At 47.1% G+C, this 18,688-nt stretch overlaps 1 protein-coding gene across 1 annotated transcript in view; it reads right to left on the reverse strand.

Moving 5' to 3' along the window:
* Nucleotides 1-677: 677 nt before the first annotated feature.
* The window catches only part of FAM131B (family with sequence similarity 131 member B), a 71,063-nt gene continuing 53,052 nt past the window's right edge, over nt 678-18,688 (reverse strand). Inside the window, exons 3-8 of the mRNA XM_056848583.1 lie at nt 13,784-13,819; nt 10,819-10,912; nt 6,485-6,685; nt 4,379-4,522; nt 1,181-1,359; nt 678-1,108 (exon numbers count right to left, since the gene is read on the reverse strand). Coding sequence (XP_056704561.1) covers nt 788-1,108; nt 1,181-1,359; nt 4,379-4,522; nt 6,485-6,685; nt 10,819-10,912; nt 13,784-13,819 — 975 coding nt within the window. The 3' untranslated portion in view covers nt 678-787. The remainder of the gene's footprint in view (nt 1,109-1,180; nt 1,360-4,378; nt 4,523-6,484; nt 6,686-10,818; nt 10,913-13,783; nt 13,820-18,688) is intronic.

Genomic DNA, 18,688 nt, shown 5'->3' on the forward strand with positions numbered 1-18,688 from the left:
GCCCAGTGGTAAATAGGTGAGGGAAACCACTCTCCAGCTCCCAGGCGGGTGGAGATGATTTAAAAAGCTCATAAAGGGATCGTCCCAGAGAATCAATGCTAGAGAACGAGCTTTCGACTAGACTCGCCAAGTGGCTCAGTCCACCCAGCCAAACATCTGGTACCCGCCTCCCGTTCTGGTGTACTTATCCACAGAGTCATTCCCTCCCCATCCTGGTACACAGGGCCTTAACAGCAGAACTGCATTTCAAAGAGCGCCTCGCTTACAAAAAGTAGACTTGGCGAATAGGCTCGGGGCCGCCATTTTGGACGTACATGTGGCTACAAAGCCACGCCTCCTGGCTACTCCCAAGCCACCCTCTCACCCCAAAACCTCTGCCCGCATCTGCAGAGGGCCTTGGGTCCTAACAGGCAATGCAGACGGCAGCAGCTTCCTCTCTGCCACCATATTAAGACTAAATGTGCATCTCGAGTGCAGCTACCCTGCTTCCCAGCACAACCTGCCCCCCCCCCCGAGTCAGAGAATGTCCATTCCCTGAGCTTCCTCCCCATCCAAGGTCTCCGGTCTTCAATCCAACATGTGCAGGAAGAGACGGGGCTTCGGCATCACCCCCGAAATTTCCGTCCTCGGATTACCCTTTCCGTAAAAGAAAACAAAACAAAACGCAAAACCCCAAGTGTGCTCATGTGCCTGGGGAATCTGAGGAGCTGGAGAGGGGCTTCCCTGTCACTCCCCCCCCCCCGATGTTTCCCATGCATAACGGCAAAAAGGGTTCTCCGCGACAGCGTCAGTTGTTGGCTTCGCCTTCCTCCTCGTCGAAAGATTGCACCCCGGACGACGTGACGTCAGAGACCTTGCGGCTGAGGGCGGTGGGCTCTGGCTCCTCCCGAGGAGAAAGGGACTCCAGGTCTCGGCACACCACGTCATCCTCCTCAGGCGAGGGCTTCTTGTTCAAGAGCGGGGCTTTCTCCAGCAAGGGGTTCCCTTCCTCCTCCATGTGAACGCCTACTAAGGTGCTGGATTCTGCGCTGTCGCCGCCACCACCAGCGCTAGGAACTGTCTGAGCAGGCCAAACATCCACTAGGCCTGTATTTGGGAGCAGGGCCTGCTGCTGCTGTTGTTGCTGCTGCTGCTGTTGCAGCAGTTGGTGTTGCTGGATAAGGTTGTTCTGGATCAGAACGCTCTCCTGCAGGTTGGGCTGGGACTCGTCAAAGTTCTGGCCGGCGTAGGAGCCGGCAGCTGGGGAAGCGATGAGGGACTGGTCGCTCGTCTCCCAGGCGTCGGAGGAGCCCAGGCAATACATGCCTTGGGAGACGTAGGAGTGGGGCCAGCTGTCGTACTGCGCCTGGGCCAGGGGGTCTTCAAAGGGGGCGGAAGGAGAGAGAATGGGAACAAGAAAGGGGAGATGGAGAAGGTCAAAATGAAGAGCAGAGCAGACAGGTTTCAGGTCGTTTATGCACAGGTCCTTTCACTCACATTTGCCCCAGTCTGTCTTGGTTGTTCCTTGGAGTTATGCATGAGTTTTTCCTCCGTTAGAGGTGAACTTGCTGCCAGCCCTCACAAATCCCGGGACTTCCTTTTCCTCTGTTAACCCGATTCTTCCCTCTCCCTTGAGCTCAGCCCGGGTGAAATCCCCATGCATAAGGCAAAGTGTGGGACACTCAAGCTTGGTTTCTCTCACAGCAAGTAGACAGGCAATCACAAAGTAGCATGTCCAGGGGTGGGGATTCAAATACTTCCTGCTTCCTCGGAGTTCTTTCTGAGCAGGCGGCTTTTCAAAGTGAGGCTTGGGTCCCCCCCCCCCACAATTCCTTTCAAATAGCTCAATTTTTTGTTTTTGTTCTTAAAATGCTTTCTTAATGTGGCAATTGGGTTTCGGGGGGGGGACTTTTCTCTCACTACAGCCAATTACAAAGCAGCATTTCAAGGGGCGAGGATTCAAATATTTTCTGATTTGAGCTTGGAGACTGCTGGGGCATAGATTCCCAACAGAAAGTGTGGGTCCAGCGAGCAACGAACCTCAGGTAAACCCCCGAGGCATAAACAACCAATGTCAGCTGTAAAGGCTGGGCTGGCACCCTTCTCCCCGAGAAGCAGTTTTCTGTGAGGAAAGGGGCTTAGTTTGGTCTGAGAAGATGTTTGATCACAGGACTACCATCCTGAAGTAGTACAGCTCCGACACAGGTTTGGCTTCTCAGGTAGAATTGGGCCCAAATTCCCTTTCATGCCTGGTCTAAGACCTAATAAGGTTTTGGGATAGAGAGGGATTATCTATCAATCAATATTTATTTTGACACAGAATCAGCTCCATGTATAAGTAAACAGCAATGGAATTAAAGTTAGATTAACAATATTAATAATAATAAATTTCAGTCCAAAAGAGCAAAAGTCCAGTAGCACCTTAAAGACTATCTGAAGGTACCTGAAGAAGTGATCTGTGGCTCACGAAAGCTCATACCCTGCCAGAAGTTTTGTTAGTCTTTAAGGTGCTACTGGACTCTTGCTCTTTTCTACTGCTAGTCACAGACTAACACGGCCTTTAAGTCTAAAAATAAGCTATAAAATGGGGAGGTAGAGAGGGAGTGTAAGGATGTGTCATTGGCCACCAAGATTAAGTTAATTCGTGCCATCGTATTTCCTATTGCTAAGTATGGGTGTGAAAGCTGGACGTTGAAGAAAGCTGACAGGAAGAAAGTAGACTCCTTTGAAATGTGGTGTTACGGGTACCCTGGACTGCCAAAAAAAACAAACCAGTGGGTTAGAGATCAAATCAAGCCTGAACTGACCCTAGAAGCTAAAATGACAAAACTGAGGCTATCGTACTTTGGTCACATCATGAGACAACAAGATTCACTGGAAAAGACAGTCATGCTAAGAAAAGTGGAGGACAGTAGGAAAAGAGGAAGACCCAACAAGAGATGGATTGACTCAAATAAAGGAAGCCATGGCACTCAATTTGCGAGGCCTGAGCAAGGCTGTCAAAGATAGGACATTTTGGAGGACACTGATTCATAGGGTCACCATGTGTCAGAAGCGACTTGACAGCACTTAACACACACACACACACACACACACACACACACACACAGGGATTAAAGGAATAGTAACACCTGGCATTTATATAGTGCTTGGAAAGTATTATTCAAAGTCATTTCATACACTCTCTCAGGAAGTGCCAACCGTGCCTTCCTACCAAGCCCTGTATAGGATGTGAGAGAAGCTCCTCGTCTTCCCAAAGTGGTCCTCCACCACAGTGGTTACCTCCCAAAGCACAGGTTGGGAAGGTGACAGAGCCTCCCACTGCTCTGCTGACCCACGCTACTTGAGAGGAAAGAGAGCAGCAGCAAGCTCTCCTTCTCGCCAGTGGCCCTTCCCAAACCACACCTTCACCTCTAGAAAGAAGGGGTGCTCCAGTAATGGTGGCAGAACCTCTGGGGCTTGCTTTCCTCTCAGCCTCAAGCCAAGCTGGGGAAGTCATGGATGCCAGTCACCCTCATGGACCTGTGGGTGTTGAGTGCCATCAAGTCATTTCTGACTCATGGCGACCCTATGAATCCTCCAAATCCTCAATGTCCTCCAAAACGTCCTATCCTTAACAGCCTTGCTCAGATCTTGCAAATTGAGGGCTGTGGCTTCCTTTATTGAGTCCATCCCTCTCTTGTTGGGTCTTCCTCTTTTCCTGCTGTCTTCAACTTTTCCTAGCATGATTGTCTTTTCCAGTGACTCTTGTCTTCTCATAAGGTGATCAAAGTATGATAGACTCAGTTTAGTAGTTTTAGCTTCTAGGGTCAGCTTAGGTTTGATTTGATCTAGAACCCACTGATTTGTTTTTTTGGCAGTCCACGGAATCCGTAACACTCTCCTCCAATACCACATTTCAAAAGAATCTACTTTCCTATCAGCTTTCTTTACTGACCAGCTTTCATGGACCTACTAAAGGTAAAACATTTTCTTTAGCTAACCCTGAGACAGCCAAGAGGCCTATAAGGGAATTTCATAGAATCATAGAGTTGGAAGGGACCACCAGGGTCATCTAGTCCAACCCCCTGCGCAATGCAGGAAACGCCCCCCACATCCCCAGTGACCTAAACCCTCCCCCCACCATGCAGGATCCCACAATCAAAGCACACCCGACAGATGGCCATTTAGCCTCTGCTTAAAGACCTCCAAAGACGGGGACTCCACCACCCTCCGAGGAAGCACATTCCACCGTCGAACAGCCCTCACCGTCAGAAAGTTCTTCCTAATGTTTAGGTGGAATCGCTTTTCTATTAGTTTAAATCCATTACTCCGTGTCCTAGTCTCTGGAGCAATTTACTTGTAGACCTCAGCCAATCTTCACCCCTTTTGGCCTAGAAGCCCAAAGGTCAACACTCACCCTGGTTCTCCATCATCTCCTGGTAGTTCTCTCTGTAGTTGCCAGCCTGGTTCTCCTGGGTGGAGTTGACACTGACATCCTCACCGTCCATGGAAGACCAAGCCATGAGGGTGGCTTCAGAGATAGCAAATTGCTGCATCACTCCTGCGTTACAAAAAGTCAGAGAGGGAGAGAAGGATAGCGATGGAGGATGTAGCTCCCCACCTCTTCCCTGCTACTTCAGGGAAGTACTTTGGTTGGCTCTTTGGTGCTTCAACAACCCTGGTCATGCCTCCCTGAGGAGTGGGGTTGCCAAATCCCCCCTTGCCACTGGTGGGAGCTTCAGTGGGGTGGGGTGGGGGCGTGATTTACAAGTGTGCAATAATGTCCCTTCTGGAGAAAACCTGGAAGCGACAGGGACGCTCTAGCACGTCCCTCAAAAAAACTCTATTTAAACAAGTAAGATATTATTAAAATGCTTTCTTTCTCATGTACTTCAATGTAGGTAATATTTTGAAAGGCTTTTAGTCACCAATAAGTCCAGTTACAAGTATAGATCTGAAAAGATGACAACTTTGAATAATTTTTAACAGATAGCGGACCTAGAGTTAAATAAGGCGCACTTGATTTTATGTTAGATTATGTATGTATGTTATGTGTTATGTCAATGTTATGCACAATTTAATAATTTAATAAAACATTTCCCAAAAAAAACCCTCTATGGAAACCATAGAGGTTTTGGAGCAATGTGCTAGAGTCCCTGTCATACCCGGAAGCGACGGGGACGCTCTAGCATATTCCTCAAAAAAAAAAAACTTTATGGTTTCCAGAGAGCTTTTTGAGGGACATGCTAGAACGTCCTCATCGCTTCTGGGTTTACCGGAATTATTGTGCCATGTGCCACCGCACGTTTCAGTTGGCTTGCTTCCCCCACCTGCCAACTTAGGGGTGGCGGGTAGGCCTGTTAATTGGCAGGCAATTGCCCACCATTAACAGGCATCTGCCAACTCTACTGAGGAGCTACAACTGGGTGGCTCAGTTCTGTAGCGTAGCCCAGCCTCCTGTACCTCTCTACTGGTCAGCGATTGTCCAGACTCTGCAAAGTAGATAACTCCTCAGTTAAGAACTACCCGTTCAGTGGTCCCACATACATTATGTTCTGGATCTCCACATTAATTAAAGAATCTAGAATAAGGCTGGGGAAACCACATGGGCTGAGCTGAACACTTATGTAACATAACAACCAATACATCTATTTTTATTATATATTGTGCACAATTGTATTTAAAAACAAGGGGGCCTAAAATACAGGCTTCCTAAAAAGCACAAACATAGTTACAAATATTACCAACACATAACAGTTGACGTTAGTACATAAAATGACCAAAATCTGACCAATAATTATATGTGTGTGTGTGTGTGTATGTGTGTGTGTGTGTGTGTGTGTGTATGTGTGTGTGTGTGTGTGTATATATATATATATATATATATATTTATTTATTTATTTATTTATTTATTTATTTACATTTACTATGCGTGGCTTTAAGTTAAAATATGCCTTAAAACATGGCTCCTGGCTCACACCTTGTATATGGTATCTAGCGTTTCAGGATGTGTATTACATCAACAAACATGAAGAAAATAATGGCATGATCTCTACTACAGTCAGCTAATAATTCTTAATTGAGGATTAAGAAAATCACTAATGCCATTATAATGCCTACTTCTCGTATAAGCAAGCATTCAAAAGACGGAGAGAAAATATAGACCTTTCAGCCATTTTTAAGCACTTTGGTGAAGAAGCAGAAGAGTTGGTTTTTACACCCCAATTTTCTCTACCTTTTAAGGAGTCTCAAACCTGCTTACAATCGCCTTCCCTTCCTCTCCCCACAAAAGACACCTTATGAGGTAGGCATGACTGAGAGAGTTCTGAGAGAACTGTGACCGGCCCAAGGTCACCCAGCAGGTCTCATGTGGCGGAGTTGGGCATCAAACCCGGCTCTCCAGATTAGAGTCCGCCGCTCTTAACCACTACGCCACGCTGGCACAAGGCACTCCGGATGATCCCAGCCCCTGCACGTATGTCCCAACCAAACACTGCCGGGTGGCGAACGAGCAGCTGCATACCTGCCAGGAATCGGGCCTCCTTCTCCCCATCGCTCAGGTCGGAGTAGGCGTCGGCGTCCTTGCGGATGTTTTCGTGGGTGTGGACGTGCTGCTGCTGGCTTGCGCCCTGGCCCCAGCCCTGCCACTCGATCATGTGAGCGACGCGTCCTTGCCCCATGGCAGTGGGTTTGGTGACGTGATCCTTCATGCTGCGAGACATCCCTAAGGCGCCAGACATTAGGAAACACAAGAAGGGGCTATTATACTGTCCCACAGCCGTTTGCGGTTTCATCCTGGGAAGGGGTCTACTTTCACTCCGGCTTTTTATGCAGGGGCGTTTCCCCCCTACCCCCGTGGTCACCCCCTCCTAGTGCTTCGGGAATTCCTTTTGATGATGCATGCCTTTTCCGCCCGTCAGAGGTCGCCTCGCTCTCCCCGCGCATTTTGCCTGCGTTTTCCAGATTCTGGCTAAAACAGCAGCTGGAAAAACACGGGCAAAACGTGCGGGGAGCGGGAGGCGACCTCTGACGGGCGGAAAAGGCATGCGTAATCAAAAGGAAGCCCCGAAGACCTTTGTTTCCCTCACGTTTCCTTCACATTCACCTCTCTACAAAGCACATGTGCAGTTGATTTTGCTCCCCAAACACACATGTATGGACACACTTTAGAGATACAATAACTGACCTTATTCAGATAGACTTTGTCCATGTGATCTGAAGAGAGTTGACACACTATTTCATACGATGTTGTAATGTCCCCCAATAAAATCCTTATTGCAATCAATGGACTACCCCTATTTTAATGAAATTACCTGCCACCGTAACAAAAGATTAAACAGTCCCCTTTTTGGAGACGAAGAAGAAGAGCTGGTTTTTAGATGCCCACTTTCTCCACCACAAGGGAGAGTCGAAGCAGCTTACAATCACCTTCCCTTCCCCTCCCCACAACCGACACCCTGTGAGGTAGGTGGGGCTGAGAGAGCTCAAAGAGAGCTGTGACTAGCCCAAGGTCACCCAGCTGGCTTCGTGCGGAGGAGTGGGGAAACCAACCTGGTTCACCGGATTAGCCTCCGCTGCTCATGTGGGGGAGCGGGGACTCAAACCCAGTTCTCCAGATCAGAGTCCACCGCTCCAAACCACCGCTCTTAACCACCACACCATGCTGGCTAGATGGATCCACGCTGGTGGATAGAGATCTCTCCACCATATTTTCCTTAAAGAAACAAAGGGTCATAGGAGCTTGAAAAGGAAGGGAAACACTTTAGTCATAAATGAGTTTTCTGATTGTTTCGGAGAAAGTCTGCCCATGCATTCTGTCAAGGTAGCACGGCGTGTCTGCAAACACTTGAAAAATCCTGGTTTCCTGAACCATTTTTGGGAGCATTCTCCAAAATAAGTTTGCTTCTTCTTAGAAAAAGTGTTCTGAAAATATGAACAATCTGTGCAAATGATCAGCAGGTGAGAAATCACATTATGTAGTACATGCGAGTTGTGTTTTAAAAGCTAAAAGTGTTTTAAACCTACTTTAATGCATGATAATGTATCGGGTCAGTAATAAAATGAAGGGCCGTGCTTTGTTGGGGCTTTTTCAACCCCCGAGTTTACCATGAGAGGCCTCCAACTCAGCATTTCCTGACCTTACAGGCAGGGTGGCCGGGTCCCCTGGTAGGGTTGCCAGGTCCCTCTTTGCCACTGGCGGGAGGTTTTTGGGGCAGAGCCTGAGGAGGGTGAGGTTTGGGGAGGGGAGGGACTTCAATGCCATAGAGTCCAATTGCCAAAGCGGCCATCTTCTCCAGGTGAACTGATCTCTGTCGCCTGGAGATCAGTTGTAATAGCAGATCTCCAGCTAGGACCTGGAGGTTAGGAAATCAGTACAGGGGCGACAGAAATTTACAAGTGCAAAAATTTACAAGTGCAACCACCTCAGTAAGCAAGTCTAGCAGAAAAACAATTCAAAGTGCTGGATGCGTATTAGTTCATGATCATTACCCTTCGTGGGAACTAATACGCATCCAGCACTTTGAAGCTTATTCTTTAAGATGTGTAATATAAGAGGAACCTACTTGAAGGACTGATGAAGAATTCTATCCAAAAGAATTTGAAACGGCCGTATCCTCCATGAAGTTATTCCTCTAGAAATTGTTTTTCTGCTAGACTTGCTTACTTACCTGCATGGGACTTATAGAAGAACGCAGCACATTGCGAAAGACTTTGCATTTTTGTAACTGTCACCACCTGAGGTGGCTTTGTTTGGTTGTGCTTGATATTTTTGTATGCTTGTATATGTAACTGTGTGTTTATGTGTATAGACACAACAGTATAAATAGTGGTTGCACTTGTAAATTTTTGCACTTGTAAATTTCTGTCGCCCCTGTACTGATTTCCTAATCTCTTCAATAGTAGTACAGTGGTGTCCATTTTTTCCCTTAGGACCTGGAGGTTGGCAACCCTATCCCCTGAGGTGGAGCCTGAAGGCCAAGAGGTGATTAAAAAAAAAAATAGAGAGATTGAGGCCATCTTTTTATCTTATCTCCAATAGAGGATTATTTTCTTTTCCATTTCCTTTCAAACTCAGTCATTCTCTACCACAGAGGGATCAAGACCAGAAGAACATATTTAGGAAAGGCTGAATTGCTTTAAAATTTATAATGGAAACCGAAGATACTAGCTTGTCCTCTTTCTTCTGGCTTTTCATACCAAGATTAACTCCATCCCCTGAAGACCTGAGGTTAATACTCTGAAAGCTGCCGACTCACTGATGGTTCATTCCCCTTCTTTGAAAGAACTTTGAAAGCCTGTGGGCCATTTACAGAAATTTCCTTAGCTATGAATTCCCCCCGGTACAATTTCGCCATCTCCCAAGTTTAGGGATTCCTGGCTGTGCCATAAACAGTGCCCGGCAACCAGTGGGAGGGCTGTGGGTGTGGATATGGGGGGTCCTGATGCTGGCTGTGGTGTCACGCCACTTTGGGTAAAAAACAAACAGAAGTGACATAGATAGCTCTAGGAATTACCAGAAACTCTATGGTTTCGGTGTTACCATAGAATTTCCGGTGATTCCTAGAGCCACCCTATGTCACTTCTGGGTTGTTGTTTTTTCTCCTGCTGCTGTTTTGATCAGCAGTGGGCAATGGAAGCGAAGGGTGGGGGATTTCCCACCCAGACCAGGGGATTGGGAGCCCTGTCTCTGTGTTAAGTGCAGTCAAGTCGCTTCCGACTCATGGCGACCCTATGAATCAATCTCCAAAACGTCCTATCCTTAACAGCCTTGCTCAGATCTTGCAAACTGAGGGTCTTGGCTTCCTTTATAGTGTCAATCCATCTCTTGTTGGGTCTTTTTCTTGTCCTGCTGCCTTCAACTTTTCCTAGCATGATTGTCTTTTCCAGTGACTCTTGTCTTCTCAAAATGTGACCAAGGTACGACAGCCTCAGTTGAGTCATTTTAGCTTCTAGGGTCAGTTCAGGCTGGATTTGATCTATAACCCACTGATTTGTTTTTTTGGCAGTCCACGGTGTCCGTAACACTCTCCTCCAACACCATGTACCTGGCAGCCCTGCCCAGGTAGAATTAAACTTTGTGAAATATTGAATAGAAACCGTTCATTTATTTATTTTCTTTATTTATATCCCACCTTTCTCCCCAATTGAGATGCAAAGCGGCTTACATCGTTCTCTCCTCTTCCGTTTTATTCTCACAGCAACCCTGTGAGGTAGGTTAGACTGAGAGTGTGTGACTGTCCCAAGGCCACCCAGCAAGCTTCCATGGCAGAATGGTGATTCAAACCTGGATTTATATAATGAAGTCACCCCAGTTAAAGCCAGAAATAATCCTGTTAAACTGTTTTCCAGCTATGAATAAGAAACTCCTTGATGTATGCCTACATATGGTAACATTGGCAAGAATAAATTTTGCCAGATATTGGAAAGGAGCGAATTCTCAAAGCTTACATACTTGGTTCGACACAGTAAGAGAGATCTACGTGCTGATTAAATTAACTTACTATCAAAATAACAAAAACATAGAAGAATTGGATAGAATATGGAAACCCACTATATCCAGGATGGAGAACACGCTTAAAAGTTTAGATTCTGTTGGTGGTGGTTCATAAAGAGAGTGTTTATTTAGAAAGTTATATGTTGTATAGGTTTTATTAGTTGTATAAGTACTGGTCGAGTTTCGTTTATTAAAATTTTTTAATATTGTATATTTGTAATTTTTAATAAAATAAAAAAAATAAAAATAAAGTGGCTTTAGAAAATAAGGTATTTTAGGTAAGGCATAAAGCGAGGAGCAGGAAGCTAAGGAACAAACGCAAGCTTATCAAGAAACGATGGGTTCTGTATCAGGATCCTCACCAGAGAAAGAAGATTTAGCAAGGGCTCCGATCCCGTACGCATTGGAGTTCCGCTTCAGCTTGGGAAGGATGGAGGTTGTGTCTTCCATAGAGAGCTGAAAGAAAGATCGTGTAAAGGAATGAAAGGTAGGGTGGAGAAAGGAAAGAGGAAGGGGGGACAGGAGGAATTCCACTCTGGACTTCTAAGAACACGGGGAAACGGGAAGCAGAAGAGAACTGAAGGAGAAGGGAACAAACAAAGAGGGGAAGTTATTAACTGGGCTGAAAATCTGATCGGAACTTAACTGAGCTGAACACCAAGGAAGGAATCGCCTGTGGCTGTGGTTCACCTATTGTGAATGTGTGAGCTCTTCGGGTTTTCTGCCTCAGGCATCACACTGTCTTGGGCCAGCGCTGGTCTGCTGGTCTGGTTTCGCATGGCAATTTATTAAAGGAAGACATTTATGAGAAAGCCAAAAAAGAAAAAAAGAAGAAAAAAAACCACGCACCAAAATTGAAGGTGAGATACTTCTACATGTAAGCACTGGAACGCAAGGGAGAGGGGAGGAATGAGAATAGAAGATTAATAATATCTGGATACAGATCTCACTGGAGGAGATAACAAATACAGCCAGAAAAAGGTATATTTAAGAGCAAAAGAAGAAGAAGAAGAGTTGGTTTTTGTATGCCAACTTTCTCTATCACTTTAAGGGAGACTCAAACCGGCTTACAATCACCTTCCCTTCCCCACAACTGACACCGTATGAGGTGGGTGGGGCTGAGAGAGTGTGACTAGCCCAAGGTCACCCAGCTGGCTTCGTATGGAGGAGTGGGGAAACAAATCCAGTTCACCAGATTAGCCTCCGCCGCTACTGTGGAGGAGTGGGGAATCAAACCCGGTTCTCCAGATCAGAGTCCACCGCTCCGAACCACCACTCTTAACCACTACACCACACAGGATGCTCGAGTAGGGTTGCCAGGTCCCTCTTCACCCCTGGCGGGAGGTTTTGGGGGGCAGAGCCTGAGGAGGGCGTGGTTTGGAGAGGGGAGGGGCTTCAACACCATAGAGTCCAATAGCCAAAGCAGCCATTTTCTCCAGGTGAACTGATCTCTATCGGCTGGAGATCATCTGTAATAGCAGGAGATGGAGGTTGGCAACCTTATGCCAGAGGTCTATCACTGGAACCTCCAACATGAATTCCGGAGCAGTGTGAATGGAGCAGAGGGAGACCTACGTCGGGGACATGGAGCTGGGGAACAAGGAATAACACCACGTGCCACATCCATTTCTGTAATAGAAAAAATGCTCCCATAGATCAATTTCAGCCCTGTCGGAAGGGGTAATGACAGGCAAACCAAAGCTGCATATCTTTTTCTCCCCATGTTGGGTTCGATCCCAACGGAAGTTGGTATCAGGTAGCCGGCTCAAGGTTGACTCTGCCTTCCATCCTTCCGAGGTCGGTCAAATGAGGACCCAGCTTGCTGGGGGTAAAGGGAAGACGACTGGGGAAGGCGCTGGCAAACCACCCCATACAACAAAGTCTGCCTAGTAAACGTCGGGATGTGACGTCACCCCACGGGTCAGGAATGACCCGGTGCTTGCACAGGGGACCTTTACCGTTAGGGCATAAACACAGCTTAAGAGTTCATTTTCAACCAAATGAACTGTGGCGGATGGAGGTGGGGGGCAGAGGAATTAAAACCAGTGCCACCGCCCCAGTCCAGATTCTCTCGCCCCTTCAGGGTTGCCTGCCCCTGCTTCATGCTCTTGCTCGAAGAGACAGTAGGAGATTTTTTTTTTAACCGCATTCGAGATGACAGTGTAATGTCACTTCCAGAGAACACCCGGACGTGATGTCCGTCCTCTCCGGGGGCAAAAACGCATGGTCGCTTCATCCTCCTTTAATCCCTGTTTCAGCCAGGATTCAGCCAGGATCGAACACATGCGTTTCACCTAATGTGTGTTCGATCCTGGCTAAAACAGGGATTAAAGGAGGATCAAGCGACCGTGCGTTTTCGCCCTAGGAATCAGTGGAAGCTCCATGGCTTTATTAGAACATTTCCAGTGAGTCCTAGAGAGGTGTGGCATTGAAGCAGATCAAATGCTGTGATAAGTGGCTATGTTTCTAGATCTTGTATTTCACTAAAAGAATACTTTATCTTACTTAACTAGCCACCTCAAGCAATTACACAATTCTGAATTTTTTTAAAAAAATCCTTTTTATTGTACAATAAAAATAATACTATTTCACTACTTCAATAATACTAATAAAAAAGTGAAAAACTCAAAAAACTCACTAGTATATATGAAAAGTAGATTACAAGAATAAATCTAACAGACTCTAACAAAATAACACAACGGGAGGTTTTTGGGGTGGAGCCTGAGGAGGGCGGGGTTTGGGGAGGGGAGGGACTTCAATGCCATAGAGTCCAACGGCCAAAGCGGCCATTTTCTCCAGGTGAACTAATCTCTATCGGCTGGAGATCAGTTGTAACTGCAGGAGATCTCCAGCTAATACCTGGAGGTTTAGAAAACCTATGCTGCAAATAGTGAAAGCTGTATGAGGGGGCAGCACGTGGCTCAACACTGAAATATGCAACATCAAATGCCAAAAAAAAGTTGTAAGCATGTATTATTAAATTATTAAAAGAAGCACTAACACAAAACCAAATACTTGTGGTAGCCTCGAGGCTAGTTCTTCTTGTGTTAGTGCTTCTTTTAATAATTTAATAATTTAATAATTTTAATAATTTAATAATACATGCTTACAACTTTTTTTTGGCATTTGATGTTGCATATTTCAGTTTTGAGCCACGTGCTGCCCCCTCATACAGCAACTACCTGGAGGTTGACAATGCTACCTCTCCCATATTCACCTCCAGACCCTCCAGAAGCTTGAACAGCCCACCAAAGCAGAGCTGCTGCAGGCAAACAGACCACAACAGGCGTGCGCAGAAACGCTTTAAATTATGGAGGTTGTACTTACATTAATGCCGTCCCAAGAGAAATCTGTCCGTGTTTGCTGTGGAAAAGGAAGAGGGGGGTTGTTAGAATAAGACAAGAACCCTCCTGCCTGCGATATGTTTTTTTTTCCTCTATCAGCTATCTCTGGAGGTCACTACGGACAGCTGAATACGTTCTTGCATATAAAGGAGCTACTGCTTCAGTCTGAGCAGAAAAGAGCGGAGCTTTCAATGGAGGAATTCTCACTCCAGCAGCGCCTGTCTGAGATAATCCGCGGTCCCAAAGAACAGGAAAGATGGAGATCGAGAGGGGAGATGCACAGAAATGAAACACCTCTGCAGCTTCCCCCATCCAAACATCAAACTTCTTCTGCCTTTGTAACTGAACACAAACTCCGATATTGGTAGGCATATATTTTAAGGGGAGGAATGTGTCAGACTGAAGTTTTTTTTCACAGCAAACGTGACAATTAAGCACATGCGTCTATAGAGGAATGGAACATGCGATGGCTCGGTGCGAGAAAGTCTCTTGCTTCTACATCGTTTTTCTACATTCACGTTCCTCGTTTCTTCCGGTTTTAATCTTCCTCTTGAATGCCATCTGCTTTCCAATCTTCTTTTTTTATCCAACCGTATTCTGTTTACGGAACGGCTCTCTTCCCCATTTCACCCTTTTCCTCATTGAAAATTCTCCATTCTCCCCTAACTATTCAGCTCTTTGCCTCTTATTTTCAGGTTTTTTATGCAGGGACGTTCCCCCCGTGGTCACCCCTGTCGACTGCTTCGGGGCTTCCTTTTGATGATGCATGCCTTTTCCGCCCGTCAGAGGTTGCCTCGCTCTCCCCGCGCATTTTGTCCACGCTTTCCAGATTCCGGCTAAAACAACATCTAGAAAACACAAGCAAAATGCATGGGGAGAGGGAGGCGACCCCTGACCGGGGGGGGGGGGGGATAAGGCATGCTTAATCAAAAGGAAGCCCCGAAGCAGTCGGCGGGGGTGACTGCGGGCAAACGTCCCTGCATAAAAGGCCTCCGTTTCCCGGCACTACTCTGCCCTCAGGTGTCCATGGCACAAGCCAGCACACAGGGATCGTGGCCCCAGCTCTAGTCAGCAATAAGCAGCCTGTTAATGTGTGACTAGTTTGGTGAGAAGGGCGGAAAGAGACGCGTCTTCAAAAAAAGTGTTGGGATGTGCATCCCAATCAAAGCAATGCAGTGAACAGATACTCAGTCTGCAGACTGGCACTTGAATGTGCAGGCGATTTTTCTTAATCCAGTTTATTTTAACTGGCTTCTTTCAGCTATGGGAAACAGTGTGATGGCAAAGTAATCGCTTTGCACATAGAGGCCGTTTATGCTTGGTACTTAGCAGCGCGTTCCAGGCTGAAGTGCCCCGCATATATATATATATATATATATATATATATATATATATATATATATATATATATATAAGTTTTTCACGCTGAACTGTCATTCAGGAAGTGACTGCGAAGCCGCCACATACCTGCTTCGCATTTCTTAAGAGCCCCTTGAACGCCACCTTTTGTGTTTGCTCCGCCCCCGCCTCGAAGAATCCCCTCAAGGAAGCATGCAAAATCACAGCGGAGGTTAGCTATGCGAGCAGAAGTTGCTAATGGCTATGCAAATGAAGGGGCTGAGTGTGTGTGTGTGTGGGATTGCTCCCTTTGCGTCGGGACCATGAATAGGCATTTTAAAGGGCAGATTTAAAAAAGCAGCTTTGAGCGAGCATCAAAATCGACCCTGCATAAATGGCCAGAGAGTCTCAGATTCTCAACTCCTGGCATGATAAAACAATCTCCGGTAGGAAGGCTGGGAAGAACATCAGTCACAGACCTTGGGGAACGGCCTCAAGTCAATACTGGTCTAGTCCAGGGGTCCCATGTGAAATTCTGACCCAGGGGCTGGGTGCAACCACAAAATGGCTAGCACGGGCAGCCTAGCCAACTGCAAAATGTTAGGGAGAGAAGGTCATGTATAACTCTAAAAGTAACTCTTCAACATTTCAGGCAGAAGCTCTGCTTAACAGGATGCCTTTTAAAATGAACATGTTTAAAAAGATTTTCTTGCATACAGAAGACGACGAAGAAGAGTTGGTTTTTATATGCCGACTTTCTCTACCACTCAAGGAAGAATCAAAATGGCTTACAACCACCTTCTCTCCCCACAATAGACACCCTGTGAGGTAGGTGAGGCTGAGAGAGCTCTAAGAGAACTGTGACTAGCTCGAGGCCACCCAGCTGGCTTCATGTGGAGGAAACCCAGTTCTCCAGGTTAATGTCCACCGCTCCAAACCACCACTCTTAACCACTACACACCGCATTGCTCAAAAGTGGGACCCCTGAGATGTCTGAATTCTGAGACAAGTAAAATGTTGGGCTTTCCTCCCAAAAGACCATAGCAGGTTTGAATAAAAATAGCCCTGATCTTTGGAAAAATCGAAGCTCTCATCAGATCGCATTTACCTTATTAGGTAGATAACTCCCCTAAAATTACAGGAGGCATAGCGGCTGCCAAATAACAAAATTAAGCCGTACAGAAATCACTGCCTGGAAATCGAAGGACCAGGACCTGGCTGTGATTGGATGGAAGAAAAAGAAAAAGAGAAATCTCTGAGCAGCTACACTAATGTAAGAGGATGCTATAAAGAACCTGAGTAGTTTAGACAGGCATCGGACTAGGGGCGTTTTGGCACAGCGTTATTGCATTGGTCCCAGCCCCAAACTGCGTCCGCACGTTCTCTTTGGGACATTTGTTTTCGCCTCACTTTCCCCCCTGTCTTCTGGCTCTTTCGGGGACCACTTTTTCCTCCGTTCTTTTTCTGGCAACTGAATCCGAGCCACGTTGTTCACGTATGTTTCCTGCGTTTTCAGAACCGTGCAATCATAGAGTCGGACGGGACCGCCAGGGTAGGGTTGCCAACCTCCGGATACTAGCTGGGGATCTCCTGCTATTACAACTGACCTCCAGCCGATAGAGATCAGTTCACCAGGGGGAAATGGCTGCTTTGGCCACTGGACTCTATGGCATTGAAGTCCCTCCCCTCTCCAAACCCCGCCCTCCTCAGGCTCCGCCCCAAAAACCGCCCGCCGGTGGAAAAGAGGGATCTGGCACCCCTACGCCAGGGTCAGTCCCACCTACTTTCCGCTGACCAGACAACCCTGCCCAGAACTCCCCCCCGCCTCAATAATAAGGCATTTTTAACCCTTGCATTGACACATTTGCAAGTATTGTGTTTTTTTTTAAGCACCTCGCTATATATTAGGAGGCTGAAGCTGGTTCCCAGTTCCCAATTTGTTTCTAGTGCCCAATTCTTTATTCACATTTCCTAGTTCCTGCATCCAATGACAAACATTGGTAGGGTAAAGGTATTACCCTGTGCAAGCACCGGGTCATTCCTGATCCATGGGGTGACGTCACAGCCCTACGTTTACTAGGCAGAGCTTTGTTTTGCGGGTTTGCCCGTGCCTTCCCCAGTCATCTTCTCTTTACCCGAAGCAAGCTGGGTACTCATTTTACTGACCTCGGAAGGATGGGAGGCTGAGTCAGCCTTGAGCCAGCTACCTGAAACGGACTTCCATCGGGATCGAACTCAGGTCATAAGCGGAGCTTGGACTGCAGCTGACCCCTCTGCGCCACGGGGCTCTTACAAATATTGAGGACAATCTAAAAGCTCTGCACCCCAAAATAAGGTTTGGGCTGCCACACATCATACATCCCTATATTCAGGGGACTCGGCACTCCAAGGGGACATAGGCTGGTGCCTGGTCTAAAGTCCGATTCTTTTGCCAGTTGCTCCAAAGTGGGGCACCCCCAGGATCAATGCACATACAGACACTGGGGACAAGCTGCACCCCAAAGCAATCTTTGGACCACCCCGAATCACACATCCCCACACTCTGGAGACTGTCCCCTGCAAGAACACGTACAGGTGTGGCCAGCACAAATTGGGCACTGAGTACCAACTTCAGCCTCCTCTGTCTATTGCTATAAGAAGACACGGGCGTGATCGATGCTCTTCCCGCATGCTTGCAGCTTGGGGTTGGCAGGCCCCTCTTCGCCACCGGCGGGAGGTCTTTGGGGCGGAGCCTGAGGAGGGCAGGGTTTGGGGAGGGGAGGGACTTCAATGCCATAGAGTCCAACGGCCAAAGCGGCCATTTTCTCCGGGTGAACTGACCTCTATCGGCTGCAGCACCAGCAAGCCTTAGGTTGGTGACTGCAGTATAAGGCATGAACCTGTTTTGGCGTTTGTAAAGGGCTTATGAAGGCTGACGAAGCCATAGCGAAACGTGCCTGGGAATCTAGACCGCACGTTCCTCCTTTCTGTTTTCCTCGGTAACTGTCTGAGACCATACCGCAGGGCTGCTGCCGGGAGTTTTTACTTTAAGTTTCATCCACTGGGGGGAGCTTGGTAACCTCACTTGGCAGCTCGACTGGGCAGCTTTTGTTCCTTTCCCCGCCGGGAGTTCGGCATCTCCTCCACCGGATCGATGCAGACGCTTCCTGCTGCGTCGGGACTGACTGTGCGTGTCTGTAGCCGTTGCTGGAGTCTGCCCTGATCTTGCAACATCCGGACCTCTTGCCTGCGATTTGACTCTTTTATATGAGGACTGTCTCATATGAATATCGGTATTCTTTCCTTTTCCTTCACCTTGGATTACAGTGCCTTATATGTTGTATAGTGGGATATACGGTTTGTTATACTAGTTCTGCTGCGTGTTTGAATTATTTTCTAGTGTTGCTTTACCTTTGTAGTGGATTGAATGGTGGAATAGTCAGTGTCCATGAGCCTGCGTGCTGATCTTTTTTGTGTACAGTACTTGGAAGTCAAGAGCCCCGTGGCACAGAGTGGTAAGCTGCAGTACTGTAGTCCAAGCTCTGCTCACGACCTGAGTTCGATCCCGATG

This window comes from Euleptes europaea, chromosome 4, assembly GCF_029931775.1.
Source record: "Euleptes europaea isolate rEulEur1 chromosome 4, rEulEur1.hap1, whole genome shotgun sequence".
Lineage (NCBI taxonomy): Eukaryota > Metazoa > Chordata > Lepidosauria > Squamata > Sphaerodactylidae > Euleptes > Euleptes europaea.